Source organism: Cheilinus undulatus, linkage group 5, assembly GCF_018320785.1.
Source record: "Cheilinus undulatus linkage group 5, ASM1832078v1, whole genome shotgun sequence".
NCBI classification, from domain to species: domain Eukaryota; kingdom Metazoa; phylum Chordata; class Actinopteri; order Labriformes; family Labridae; genus Cheilinus; species Cheilinus undulatus.
In genome coordinates, this window is record NC_054869.1 from 1,573,593 (window position 1) to 1,588,798 (window position 15,206).

General features: G+C 38.6%; 2 protein-coding genes across 2 annotated transcripts in view; one reads left to right on the forward strand and one right to left on the reverse strand.

Moving 5' to 3' along the window:
• The window catches only part of LOC121509486 (ankyrin repeat domain-containing protein 31-like), a 46,673-nt gene extending 45,234 nt beyond the window's left edge, over positions 1-1,439 (reverse strand). The window contains exon 1 of the mRNA XM_041786909.1: positions 1,351-1,439. The gene's annotated coding sequence lies outside the window, so the exon portion shown is untranslated. The remainder of the gene's footprint in view (positions 1-1,350) is intronic.
• A 3,002-nt stretch (positions 1,440-4,441) lies between these two features.
• Positions 4,442-15,206, forward strand: part of hmgcra (3-hydroxy-3-methylglutaryl-CoA reductase a) — a 28,657-nt gene continuing 17,892 nt past the window's right edge. The window contains exons 1-6 of the mRNA XM_041786556.1: positions 4,442-4,573; positions 9,014-9,194; positions 13,044-13,155; positions 13,279-13,366; positions 13,450-13,534; positions 13,617-13,722. Coding sequence (XP_041642490.1) covers positions 9,030-9,194; positions 13,044-13,155; positions 13,279-13,366; positions 13,450-13,534; positions 13,617-13,722 — 556 coding nt within the window. The 5' untranslated portion in view covers positions 4,442-4,573; positions 9,014-9,029. The remainder of the gene's footprint in view (positions 4,574-9,013; positions 9,195-13,043; positions 13,156-13,278; positions 13,367-13,449; positions 13,535-13,616; positions 13,723-15,206) is intronic.

Consider the following 15,206-nt stretch of genomic DNA (forward strand, 5'->3'; position numbering starts at 1 on the left):
TCATTTCTGGTGTTTTCCAAAATGTCCATTCAAGTGTAAGGTATTTGCTTGAAATGCTGGGATAATTTGCTCTTTGGATAATTCGGGGAGTTTGCTTGGAATTTATTTATTTATAGTATTTTTATGGAAATTAAGACAAAACGTTTGTATATTTTGGGAGGGTTTCATGCCGTTTAATTTATTTAAGTTTTTTTAAAGCATTTTCATGGGAATATGGAGAAATTATTACCAAATTTTGGGGGAACTGGATTGGGAATTTGGGGTTCAGGATTGTCCTTTGAATTTTTCAGGATTTTTCTCAGAAAACTAAGAAAAATCCCAAACCCCCTTTTCTATGTTTCCATTATTTTCATGGAATTTTGGAGAATGTTTTTGAAAATTTCTAGCATGTGCCATGAAATTTAAGAAGGAATTTACTTTAATATTTGAGGAATTTGACTGAAAATTTTAAGGAATTTTTGGGGGAATTTTTTATTGGAATTTTCAGGCTTTATGAGGAATTTTCAGTAAAAGATTTGAGGACTGACTAAAGAAATATTTGGGTACTTTTCATGAGATATTTTAAAAATATGTTTAAAAAATTTTAAAGACATTTTATTTAATTATGGAATTTTGGGGGGTTTGGAAAGGAAAACTTCCAAGAAATTCCTTTTCAACCACAAGACTGATATTTTAACTTATCAGACCGTATTTAAATTTATATATTTATATTATTTATAAAACCAAGGACTCAGGAGGTTATTAAGACTAGTTACAAACGTTTTGATAAAAACCCAAATATGACAGCACACCGACGTTACAGTATCGGTGTTACGGTTTAAATGGTGACCGTGTTACCTGGTGACAGCGTCTACTGTTGAAAACGGATTGTGTACAAACGAATACATCTTTGTTTAATTTTTCTAATCATGATAAATTAATACTCTCTATATGTGTATTAAAACAACATAAACCAAGAGAGAAATGTGAGGAGGACTCCGTCATCTTCAGCAACCAAGACCACAGCCTGCAAGTCACCAGTTAACACGGTCTTTCTTTACACCGCAACACCTATCCAAAAAACGAAGGTGGTCACGTTAGAAAAGAGCTAAGCCATTTTAAACAGCTAAAAAAACTGAAAACATTCAGTTTAGTTCCTAAAATTTTAAATATCTGATTTAAACGTTGTTACTTAAACACAAAAACATGAAATGTTAGCATGCTATCTTTGGCATTAGCTGCTGTAATGTTTGCTAGCCATAGAAAGAAAAATAAGTAGATTTTTACTCTGAGGACATCGGCATGTTAACGTTTCTGTTCTCTTTGTAAAGGGAAAAAGAAAGATGAAATGTTTAGTCTTAGTTTTCCTACCGTTTTAGCCTGGGCTTCACTCCTAGCTATCATCGTGCTTCTCCTTAACGGAGACACAGCAAGTTTGGAGGCACCAGAGTGGCATTAAAAAGGAAAAACGACGGTGTATGGAGGCACCAGAGTGGCGTTAAAAAGGAAAAACGACGGTGTATGGAGGCACCAGAGTGGCATTAAAAAGGAAAAACGTCGGTGTATGGAGGCTCCAGAGTGGCATTAAAAGGAAAAAGCGGTGTATGGAGGCACCAGAGTGGCGTTAAAAGGAAAAACGACGGTGTATGGAGGCTCCAGAGTGGCATTAAAAAGGAAAAACGACGGTGTATGGAGGCACCAGAGTGGCGTTAAAAAGGAAAAACGACGGTGTATGGAGGCACCAGAGTGGCGTTAAAAAGGAAAAACGACGGTGTATGGAGGCACCAGAGTGGCGTTAAAAAGGAAAAACGACGGTGTATGGAGGCACCAGAGTGGCATTAAAAAGGAAAAACGACGGTGTATGGAGGCTCCAGAGTGGCATTAAAAAGGAAAAACGACGGTGTATGGAGGCCCAAGAGTGACAGTAAAAAACAAAAAAAGGGAGAAAAATCAGAGCGTCAGATTGAAATTTTAAAAAATGATAATAATTCTATTCACCTTGTGTAGTTTAGACCACTTGGCCCACAGCAATCGCCTTCCTACTAGGCTACTGCTCTTTTGTCCTAGTTATTGCGACAGCTCTCACAGAACAATAATAATAGACATAATAGACTAATATTTATATGGAGCATAATTTAAATTAAATATTGATACAAGTCCAATTGCAGAGAAGTTGGGTCATTGAGTCAAATATCAACAAACGCAGAAGTTAATGATTTTCAAATCTTATAAACTCATATTTTATTCACAATAGAGAATTAACAACATATCATATCACGAGTGTGCCTTTGGCCAGGTTAGTTAAAGTGCTAATATTATTGCACATAGTTAGCATTAACAGATGTGTTTATGCCTGTATTAGAAAAGACACCAGAAAAGCATACATAACAGTTTCCATGAATGTAATATTGCACACAACATGCATACATAGCTGTATATAAGTATGTATGCATAAAGATATTGAAACGGTTAGACATGGTCATGATTCTGGTTTGTCCTGAGCCACACTTTCAGATGACCCTGGAAATTTGCAAAGCTGGAGCTGAGAGGGGGAAAGTGTTCCACAGTGTGCTCCCTTTGAAAGGTATGAGGACTCTCACAGTCCCCTCTGACAGTGGATCTGGTCGGTCTCATTGAAGACTTACTGATTGTTTTCTGTTTGATGTAATCATTTAGTGGAGGCGGGGGCTTTATTCACTCTTCAAGTTACAAAAACAAACTGTGACTGTTAACAGCGATCCAGACTCATACCCTTACTTTAAGTGCCGAAATATGTTCATAAATAGCCGGCACCAACTCAGATCATCACCACGACTGTTTGTAACCTTGGCCGTTTTTTGTTGCTATTTCTAATGAATGATTTTTGTCATTGTAATGAAAAAGTGCAGTAATATGATGACCTGATACCTGAAACATCAGCACACTGTATATGAGGTCAGTCAGGTCTGCCATACATGTTTCTTCATACTGTGGTTGTCCTGTATCTCTTCCTGATATGAGGACACTTTGTGTTCATTAAATGACTCTACTGGAACATTATTTGAGGGTAAATCTCTCAAAGTAGAACACTCTAGTAATGGGATTCTCCAAGCATTATCTAGGACAGTGGTTTTGTGATTCAAGGTTAAGTTCAAGGCTGAACCAATTGCTCAGTAACTAGCTGACCCACCGACAAAGTCCAGATCGATGAGTTGCTCCTGTCGTTCTTAGAATAGTCCCAGTGCTTGTCTATGGTGGACTGACCTAAAAAGCACAGAGGCTTTTATAGTAACTGTGCATACTTATTTTTGCTCTTTTACTGGAACTCACCTTAAGGTCCATGAAAACATGAGAAAACATACTTCCTGATTGTCTTTTGACTCCAGTGACTGTCATGGTAACAGTTTGAGTCTGTGTAAACTAGACGTTATTAGAAATGACTGCAGAAATGTATTGCAGCCATAATTCCCAAAATGTTGGGGCTCTGTTAAATGTAACTCCATACCAAATGCAATGACTGTCAAATTTCATAACGTATATTTAATCACAGTAGAACATAAACAACATATCAGATGCTCAAACTGAGACAGGACTGAGGGAACATGGAAAACTGTTCTGTGGTCAGAGGGAACCACAGATGCCGTGTCCTGTGGACTAAAGAGGATCTGGAGCATCCAGCTTGTTCTCCTGGCTCAGGTCTAAAGCCTGCATCTCTGATGGTATGGGGTTGCATTAGTGCCTATGGCGTGGGCAGCTCTAACATCTGGAAAGGAACTATCAATGCTGGAAAGCAGAGAGAGCCTTTAGAGACACATATGCTCCCATCCAGACAACGTCTCTGTCAGGGAAGGCCTTAGTCATAACTCTGGGTTTAAAGCTAAAATCCTGACTTAGGTTTTTTTTTTAATTTTGAGAAAAGTCAGAATTCTGACTTTAATCTCATATTTCTGACAAAAAGTGAAAAGTGAGTCAGATCAGAATAAAGTCAGACATTAATAATTAAAAAAATCTTTTTCCACAGTATTTTGAGATTATTCTGCCCCCCCCCCCCATTCTTTATTAAACCTAAATACAATTCTGAGAATGCATGCTCAGAATTTTGACTTTTAAACCCTCAGAATTTTAAGATTATTCTGGAGTTTTTCAGAACTTTGACTTTATCTCAGTAATGAAAAACAAATAATGTGCCCCTCAAACGTTTTTCAGGGCCTGATTCCGTTGAAACAGAGTCAAACGGCATCAAATTTCAATCTTGTGAATCGCAGTAAAAATTGTCTCCAGTAGTTGTCATAGAAACCTTCCTGCTGTCTGATTGGCTGGTTGTACTCTTTCTGTCAGCGCGTGGTGAGATTAGGCGGCCCCGCTCTGACCATGCCCCTCCCATGCCGTCGCCTAGGAAACGGGGCGTGGATTACGCGCTCGTGAAGCAGGTGATCGCCGTGATTGGCTGAAGGGTGGTATGACGTAGAAGCGTGCCATCATCGTTCCATCCGCGGTGATGAGCCGGTGAGGAGCGGAGGAGCGAGGCCGGCTGTCTGAGCACCACAGCGGGGAGGCTGGAAGAAGTCGACGGTCACAGCACACTCTCACAGACCCTTCTCCTTCAACACTCACGGTAAGGGCCGTTAGATACCAGCTGTAGGGCAGTGTGGATTAAATTAACGGCTGTAAAGGTTACTCTGAACCGGGGCAGGTACGTCCAAAATAGACCGAACAAAGCCGCTTCGCTGACCCGGCCAAGGAGTTCGACACAGCGGATTGATCTGCTCTGTTACCGCGGGGCAGACGGAAGTTAGATAAAGTGATTTCTCTCAGCAGCCTGAATAAAACAAGAGCGACGTTTCGTTAAAAAATGACCTTCTTCACAGCTAAAGAATATCAGAGTTTATGTGGAATAACGAAGATTTAACAGAAAAAAATCTTCTGTTTTTTACCAGTGAAAGTAGAGTTTATCATGATTTTGACGGTTTTTAAGTCCAGCTGTAATCTGTTACATAACCGTTCACTTTAAAGCGACACAGTTTGTTAGAGAGTCAAATAAAAACTTTGATAAGTAGCCCTATATGCCTAAAACTCTCCAAAAGGAACCCTGTTTGTTTTTCTCAGTCATTTTTTATATATAGAAATTGTCTGGACAAGGTTTTATTCTAGGTGTCTGAGATATACTCTCTGACTATTTCGAGTTAAACAGTAACTTGAAAACTTTGAAATAGATTCCCGTTTTTGTCATAGCACCTTTTTCGTTGGTAACTATAAATCCATTAAGGTAGAACATGCAGGTTTAGTAATATGGAGGCCCCAGACAAAAACCAGTATGGGCCCCTCCCTGTTCAGATAAAAGAGAGTAAAGAAAATATCCAGAGGCCTCTCTTCTCAGGTACTAAATCCAGTCAACTACAGGATCCAAATATGAAAGCTTAATACTCAAATTCACTACCAGAACTTCATCAGAACTTGAACAGCTTCTTCAGAGCCAATCACAGAAAGATTCAGCATACCTTAGCTCTCTATTACTATAAGAACAGATATAACGGCAGCCTTCCCCTCATGTTGACGGTCCTCTCTCTGAAACTTCCTGGGAAAGGTGGGTGGAACCGGTGAGGAGCGAGGAAACCCCTCATAATTATGATATTACCATCAAAATCATGAGCTAGAAAGTCAAAATAATAAGATTAAAATCAAAATCATGAGCTAGAAAGTTAAAATAATAAGATTAAAAGTAAAAGAGTTTAAAAGTCAAAATACAAAGATTAAACATCAAAATCATGAGCAGAAAAGTCCAAATAATACAATTAAACTTCAAAATTACGAGCTATAAAGTCAAAATAATGACATAAAAATCAAAATAATGAGCTAAGAAGTCAAAATAATAGATTAATTGTCAAAATTAGGAGGCAAAATTAAAAATTATGGTCTTAAAAGTAAAAATGATATGTTTAAAAGTCAAACTATGGGCTTAAAAGTAAAAATATTATGATTAAAAGTCAAAGTAATGAGATTAAAAGTCAAAATTATGAGCCAAAAAGTCAAAACTATGGGATTAAATGTCAAAATTTTATGATTAAATGTCAAAATGATATGATTAAAAGTCAAATTATAATCTAAAATGTCAAAATAATAAGATTAAAATCAAAATTATGAGCTGAAAATTAAAAATTAAAAGATTAAAAGCCAAAATTATGAGCTAATAAGTCAAGATAAGAGTTAAAGCCAAAAGCATGAGCCAAAAAATCTAATTAATAAAATGTGACGTCAAAATAATGAATGAAAAAATTCAAAATTTTAAAAATTTAAAAATGAAGAGATTGTAAGTCATAGTTATGAGATAAAAGGTCTAATTTCTGTGAAGAAAGTGTAAATTTAGGGATATTAAGAAATAATAATGGGATAAAGAATCCCAAACAATGGTATTAAAAGTCCAAACCATTGAATTGCAGTTCAAAACTATGGTGTTAAAGGTCAAAACTATGGTACTAAAGTTCAAAACTATGGTATTGAAGGTCAAAACTATAGCATTAAAAATCAAAACTATGGTATTAAAAATCAAAACTATGGTATTAAAGGTCAAAACTATGGTATTAAAGGTCAAAACTATGATATTAAAAATCCAAACTATGGGATTAAAAATCCAAACTATGAGATTAAAAGTAAAAACTATGGGGGTAAAAGTCAAAACTATGGTATTAAAAATCAAAACTATGGTATTAAAGGTCAAAACTATGGTATTAAAGGTCAAAACTATGGTATTAAAAATCCAAACTATGGCATTAATAGCCAAAACTATGAGTACAAAGTCAAAACTATGGCATTAAAAATTCAAACTATGAGATTAAAAGTAAAAAATATTGGGGTAAAAGTCAAAACCAAGGTTATTAAAGGTCAAAACTATGGGGTGAAAAGTCAAATCTATGAGGTTAAAAGTCAAAACTAAGTCTTAAAAGTCAAATCTATGAGGTTTAAAGTCAAAACTAAGAGCTAAAAATCAGATCTATGAGGTTAAAAGTAAAAACTATGGGGTTGAAAGTCAAATCTATGAGATTAAAAATTAAAACTATGAGTACAAAGTCAAATCAATAAGGTTAAAAGTCAAAACTAAGATTACAAAGTCAACACAATGGGGTTAAAATTCAAAACTAAGAGTTAAACGTCAAAACTAAGAGGTAAAATTTAAAACTATGGGGTTAAAGTCAAAACTAAGAGTACAAAGTCAAAACTACGAGGTTAAAAGTCAACACTATGGGGGTAAAAGTCAAAACTAAGAGTTAAAAGTCAAAACTACGAGGTTAAAAGTCAACACTATGGGGGTAAAAGTCAAAACTAAGAGTTAAAAGTCAAAACTACGAGGTTAAAAGTCAACACTATGGGGGTAAAAGTCAAAACTAAGAGTTAAAAGTCAAAACTAATAGGTAAAAGTCAAAACTATGGGGTTAAAGTCAAAACTAATAGTTAAAAGTCAAATCGATGAGGTTAAAAGTCAAAACTAAGAGTTAAAATTCAAAACTATGGGGCTCAAATTCAACACTAAGAGTTAAAAGTCAAATCTATGAGGTTAAAAGTCAAAACAAAGAGTAAAAAGTCAAATCTATGGGGTTAAAAGTCAAATCTAAGAGTTAAAATTCAAAACTATGGGGCTCAAATTCAACACTAAGAGTTAAAAATCAAATCTATGAGGTTAAAAGTCAAAACTAAGAGTACAAAGTCAAATCTATGAGGTTAAAAGTCAAAACTATGAGGTTAAAAGTCAAAACTAAGAGTTAAAAATCAAATCTATGAGGTAAAAAGTCAAAACTAAGAGTACAAAGTCAAAACTATGAGGTTCAAAGTCAAAACTAAGAGTTAAAAGTGAAATCTATGAGGTTAAATGTCAAAACTAAGAGTCAAAAGTCAAATCTTGGGGGTTAAAAGTCAAAACTAAGAGTTTAAATTCAAAACTATTGGGTTAAAAGTCAAAACCATGGGGTTAAAAGTCAAATCTATGAGATTAAAAGTCAAAACTATGTGGTTAAAGTCAAACGTAAGGGGTTAAAAGTCAAAACTAAGAGTTAAAAGTCAACACTATGGGTTTGAAAGTCAAATCTATGAGGTTAAAATTCAAAACTAAGAGTTTTATGTCAACACAATGGGGTTAAAAGTCAAAACAATGGGGTTAAAAGTTAACACTATGGGGTTGAAATTCAAAATTAAGCCTTAAAAGTCAAATCTATGAGGTTGAAAGTCAAAACTAAGAGTACAAAGTCAAAACTATGGGGTTAAAAGTCAAAACTAAGACTTAAAAGTCAACACTATGGGGCTAAAAGTCAACACTAAGAGTTAAATGTCAAATCTAAGAGGTTAAAAGTCAAATCTATGAGGTTAAAAGTCAAAACTAAGCGTTAAAAGTCAACACTATGGGGCTAAAAGTCAACACTATGGGGTTAAACATCAAAACTATGAGATTAAAAGTCAAAACTAAGGGTTTAAATTCAAAACTATGCATTAAAAGTCAAACCTAAGGGATAAAAAAACTGAAATTCTGAGATAAAAAAGTTTTAAAATTATGAGGTTAGAAAATCAAAATTATGAAATATGTCATAAATAAGAGGTACAGACTCTGAAATTGAACATTTAAATTGAAATTAAACTGTTCTGATTATGAATTTGAATGTATTGAAGGAAAGCCCCCTGAGGTGCATCGTCTTTTCCAAGGGGGTCCTGAAGATAGGAAGTCAGAGTTAAAAGTATTTTTTATTATTAGGAGATGGTAAATCAAAATTATTTAATAAATCTATAATATAAGATAAAATATTACATTTTTTACTCATCTCATAACTTTCTATTGTCATTTTAAATTTATTTCATAATTATTTATACTCATAATTTTGACTTCAGGTTTTTTCCTAAGTATTTACCTAACTTTCATGTTTTTCTCTCTTTTTTAAGTGGCGTTAACGGGCTTCCATACCAGTACCCTCCATGAATAAAACTCAGTTGAAGTCCTAATTTTAACCTTTAATGTGAAATCGTAGCGTCTCTGTCAAAACTCACTTAGGTTCTCCCCTCTGGCGTTATTCCACAGCTCCGCCCACTGCACCATGCTGACCCGTCTGTTCCGCATGCATGGCCTCCTGGTGGCCTCCCACCCCTGGGAGGTGATCGTTGGCACGGTAACGCTCACCATCTGCATGATGTCCATGAACATGTTCACCGGGAACGACCAGATCTGCGGCTGGAACTTTGACTGTCCCAAAACTGAGGAGGTGAGTGCGGGATACGTCAACCTTTAACAGGAAGTAGGCCAGTGAGCCAGACCCTCAGGACCGTCCCGTTACTGTGTTTCAGATCGTATTTTACTGATAAGACTTAGTTAAACCTAACCACACACTACTGTCTGAAACAGTCACAGTATGGTTAATGGTTCCTGTCTGTTTGGATTTCCGTGTGCCTCAATGAAGGTCACTGAGGTTTAAACCTGTGATGATGTCCTACATTGTAGGATCCCTCATATGAAAGCTTTTCTAGTTCTAGTTAAGGTTGTCTCTGCGGTTCTGAGAGTTTCCACATCTTGCTGTTTCCTGTTAAGGATTGGTAATCCCTTCCTCCTGTACGCGAAGAGAGAGGTTCCAGATTAAGTTTATGATCTGAAGACAAACTCTCTTTCTACCTTTTGCTGCAGACATCAATACAGTGAGCAGACAAAGGAGAGGCATTACATAACACTCGTCCCCCTGTTGGTCTCTGAGAGCAGTCTGGGTGGATGATACTCCAGAGAAAAGTCAGACAGTGTCAGATCACAGTGTTCATTAAGAGATGGTACAGGCTGTCCATGGCGGCCCCTATGAAGTGTCTCTATTCGTCCCTCTGTGTTTGTGCCTGAAGCTTTGCTCCAGACGTCCTATGACAGGTAGAGGCCCCTGGCACAGGAGGGCCCTGTGAGTCTGAGGCCCTCAGGGCCCGACTGTGAGGCCCTGCTGTAGATGATAAGAGCCCCTCCATGATTGATGCTCTTGTTGGAACGTCACAGCGTCACAAGATGTCGGGCTTCATAAGACGTGTTTGATTTTTGATCCCATGAAATATTTTTATGTTTCACTAAATAATTTATAATAAAGAGGAAACTTAAGAAAAGTTTTGGTTACAGAGATGGGATGAGACAAAAACACGTGCTGGATTATGGACGTTCAGGGTCTGTGTGTCTAACCTGCTGTCTGTTAGAATGACCAGAGGAGAGAGAGGGGAGGAGCGGGCGAGCCGGGGTGTGTGAAGCAGCATGACAAAGAGAGGAGCTGTTTAAACCTCTAGCTCTTCTCTGTATTCCAGCGAAAACTAAAAACAAAAGTGAAACTACTTGTGACTTGTTGTAAAAGCAGCTGAGACTCCTGATATCAGCTGCTGTTGCTGCTGTGCAGAAATCCTCCTCATTCTGGGTCAGAGCAGCCGTAATAAGAACTCCAAACCTTCTAGTATGTCCTGGTAGTTAAAAATATTAACCCGAAGTTAAAATCTGCATTAAAATCAGCGAGATAAACTCTAATTAGAAAACTAAACGAGGTGGCATGATGCAATATCAGGCATCAAGGGGACATATTATGCAAAAATCACTTTTTCAGGCTTTTCTAACAAAAATATGTGTCCCTGGCCTGTCCACAATCCCCTCAAGCAGCGTTTCCGCTAGACGTTTTTGTCCTCGGTCAAAATGACCGGCAGTCCTAAAGAATTCCGGCCATTTAGAGCAACAACCAGACATTTGCTTTAACATTATTTTGCTGCATTAACAGCAGCAAAACGCATAAATCTGATATTCTGTGATACATCGATACATACAAGTCTGCGCTAAACAGGAGAGAGGACACGTTTTTATTTCCAGACCTGACCCAAAACCGAGACAGTAGAAACCAAGCCAACAGTAAACAAAACTGGTAGACAACGTGATTAGACACTAGAACAACTGCACAAAGACTTTCTCTTATTTTTCTTTGTGTAAGTGGTTTAAAGTATCAAAATGAAAGCTGCGCATTTTTCCTTACACGCGCAGTCGGTTACACAATATACGCCCACGTTAAACTCATAAACAACAGTTAGTGTCACATTAGTACCGTTAGCCTGTTAGCTCATTGGCCGCTAAGTTCTTTGTAGCTTACATCAGCAAAATACCATCCTCCACCGACAAGTGCTCTCCTAACTAGACAGTGCGTTAGAACTCTACATTTCAAATGAAAAATGAGTCTTACCGTCAGGTGCTAATATCAGTCCTTATGATGATATCACTGTAACCTCCAATAAAGCAGTAAATCCAACCATCCTGGTTTATTTGGACTAGTCCCGAAAAGATAAAAGCTCCACAGCAGATCCGGTCCAGTCCCCCTCTCATTAACGGCTTATCCAAGACTACTTCTGCTAATTAGCCATCGTAGGCCTCTCTCTCTCTCTGCTGCTGCATTGGTGTTTCAGATGCTCTGTTGTACCGTTCCCTTTGATTAAGCCTCTTCATTACTCACAGCGATGACATACTCAAAATCCCTCCATACCACTGATGATATTAAGGCTAACCAGGTTACAATTATTATTATTATTATTTATTATTAATATTAGGATATTAAGGTTAACCAGGAAAACCTCACTTAGATTAAAATTCTGCTTTATGCGAAAGCTCTGGTCAAACTTTCCCTGCAGAGTGACTGTTGCAAAGTCTCAAGCAGTAATGAGCAGGCGCAGTAGAGAGATAGATTCACTTTGACGTCATCGTGCATACATAATTAGCCATGTGCTTGCCTTCTGAGGAGATAAACAACCCCAGCACCACAGGACAGTGGATGTAGTAAGATTAGGCAACTTTTAGTTTATATTAATGCATACTCGCAACATATCTTCTAGGTTACACAAAATATTATAAGTATTCAGTATTTACTCATCTGCTCATTTGCATGTTTTCTGCCGGACATTTTGACCGGTTATATTTTTATCTGCCGGACTTCCGCCCTTTCTGCCGGCCAATGACCGGCAATTACCAGCTAACGGAAACTCAGCCCTCAAGCACCAGAAAAATCCATTCGCTCCCCCCTCTCTTTCTGCACCTTTCAGAAAGTGTTTGCTGAAACAAGCCGTTCTCAGATTTTCCCCTCATGATGTCATGTGGGGAGTTAGCCCCGCCCCCAGATTGGCCCTCCCTGCTTGAAGGAAAGTTCCAGCCTCCTCTCAGCTGAGAGGAGGCTCAGGAGAGCCACATCCATTTCCTGAGAGGGGTGTGGTCAGGGGCGGAGTCAGAGAGCTTAGTAACAATTAAAGCCACAGTCACAGAAACAGCTGATTCTGAGCAGGGCTGAAACAGGAGTTTTTACATGTGCAAAAATCCAATACTGGAGTGTTTTTTCAGCAACAAACCTCACTGACATGTTTTTGGAACATCTGAGACCGATATAAACTTGTCTTAAAAGGGTAAAACATGTGACCTTTAATAGGGGCTGGGACTATTGACTATTGGGGGATTAAAGTTAAAACCTTATGATGTGTTCAAATGTCACGAGAAAAGAAGTCCATTTAGATTTTACAGTTAATGTAATGAAGTTATTTTACAGAGAAAAGTAAAGACTAAATTTGATTTTTGTGGACTAAAACTATGAAGGGTAGGAATGACTTAAATGTCACTAAAACTAGAAAAATTTTTATGCTTACAGAGCAAACTAAAATTAAATGAATCAAAATCTCCTTTGTTTAAGTTTTTGACAGCAGCAGACTGACTGCCGCCTCGGCAGAAAAACAGTCATGCGGTAAAGGGCCTGAGACTGGATTCGAACCCGGGCAGCCTGCGTACATGGGGAGCACCTTTAACTACTAGGCCACCTGCTCCCCTTTGTTGTGTTTATGTGCATTTTGTGAAATGTTTTCTTGATTAGTCACTGGATGTTTTTCTTGTGATTTTTTTGTTTTCATGTTTTTTGAAAACCCTTGAGAGAATAATGTCTTTGTTTACCTCGAGGGCCACCGTAGTTCTGTATGATTATTCCTTGTATAACAAACATTTTGTTTTAAATATCACTTATTTTTCCCAATAAACCTCCAGGTTTAAATGAAGTTACCTTTCCTTGACTTAACTTTTTTACTTTTTATAGCAAATCCTGAGCAGTGACATCATCATCCTGACCATCACACGCTGCATCGCCATCGTCTACATTTACTTCCAGTTCCAGAACCTGAGACAGCTTGGATCCAAATACATCCTCGGTAAACTCCTGTTTATACATGTCTTATATATGTTTATATATGTGTTATTATTATTGTTGTATGGGATCAGGATCTCCCGCTTAAACCCTAAAGCTAAAACTGTCCGTATCTCCTCTATGCCAGGCATCGCCGGCCTCTTCACCATCTTCTCCAGCTTCGTCTTCAGCACCGTGGTCATCCACTTTCTGGATAAAGAGCTTACAGGCCTGAAGTAAGAACACGTCACCTTTATATTCTTGTTTTAATGATTATTTCTGTGAAACCCCCGACATACCTGCATGTTCTGACCCACAGTGAGGCTCTGCCTTTCTTCCTGCTCCTCATTGACCTCTCCAAAGCCTGCGCCCTCGCCAAGTTCGCTCTGAGCTCCAATTCTCAGGTAGAGATAAATAATCATTAAGCAATATTTGACATGGAATAAAACAGACATCCTGTGAGATGACGTTCCTCCATCTTTCCAGGATGAAGTGAGGGATAACATAGCTCGGGGCATGGCCGTGCTGGGACCGACCTTCACGCTGGACGCTCTGGTGGAGTGTTTGGTGATTGGAGTGGGAACCATGTCAGGTATTCACGGTCAAAGGCATTTATTCTGTAGATGATAACCTTATCTATACCACACCTGTAGAAACCAGAGTTAGCTTTAACAAAGTAAAGGCAGGAAGTCGGGGTAAAATAAATGTCAACAATCAGGCCAGAGCTGTGCATTATGGGTTATTTAATCAGTTTTATCTGGCTTGCTTAGGTCAGGTTTTATAAAGGAATGCTGGTTTAAACAGAAAACGTCAGAGGAGGTTTCTGAGAAGTTTTGGTCACAGAAACAGAATTATTCTCCAGGTTGAAGACAGAACACAAGTGAGCCTCAAAATGATTACTGTTTGTAGGAAACCCAACAGAGGTTTTAGAGGCGGTTTTCATTCGGAATGCATGACAAAGGGTTTTGCCCCTCTTAACCCAACCCCTGATCTGGACCCTGCGGCTGATGGCCCACAGGGTGGCAGATCTACATCCTCGGGCTGGCCTGACTGTTCGCCCCTCAATCCAGACATCGTGGTTTATTGGTAGCAGTCCCAAAAAGACAAAAGCTCCACAGAGAATAGTTCAGTCCAGTCATCCTCTCATGGATGGCTTATCCAACACTGCTGCTGCTAATTAGCCAGGACACCCCGAGCATTAACAACCAGCTACAAGGAGGAGAGATAGAGCTCTCGCTATCAGCCCAAGTGGTCCCATGCCGTTCTGTGTTTGTTTATTTAATTTGGATCCCCTCAGATCAGTCAAAGGTGGATTTACCCACTCATCAATGTCCACTACAGCTCTGCTCGGCGTAGGCCTTTCTCTCCCGGCTGCTGCATCGGTGTTTCAGCCGCTCAGCTCTCAACAGTTCCGATTGTTTCAGCCTCTTTAGCCCTTGCAGCGATGACTAACTCAGAATCCCTCCATATCACTGATAATATTAAGCCTTTGGTTAACCAGAAAAACCTCATTGAGATTAAAATTCTGTTATCCAAGAGTGCTTTAGAAAAGATTTACCTGCAAAGTTTCCAGTAGCTCTGAACTCACTCAGACATGGGATTGGTTTGCCATCAGATGCTTCACTATGTGAATACATACGCACCTAAATTAGCCATCTGCTTGCTGTCTGAGTAGATAACCCAGGCACCGCACGAAGAGTAGGTGTTGGAAGATTACTTAGAGTTTATATTAAATGATTCTTGAAACTGGCCAAAGACCGGCAAATGACAGAAACTCTGCTGCAGATATTCTACCAGTCTGTTGTGGTGAAGAGCGAGCTGAGTCGGAAGGGCAAGCTATGAATTTACCCATCAGTCCTCATCCCAGCTCTAACCTATGAGCTCAGGGTTATGTCTAAAGGAAGGAGGTCCCGGGTTCAAGTGGTCTAAATGAGATTCCTCAGGGCGATGTCTTGGAGATGTAGTGAGGAGCTCGGACATCCAGAGGGAACTGGAGGTAGAGCCACTGCTCCATCTCAAAAGGATCTGATCAGGATGCCTCCTGGTCGCCTCCCTGTGGAGGTCAAACTGGGAGGC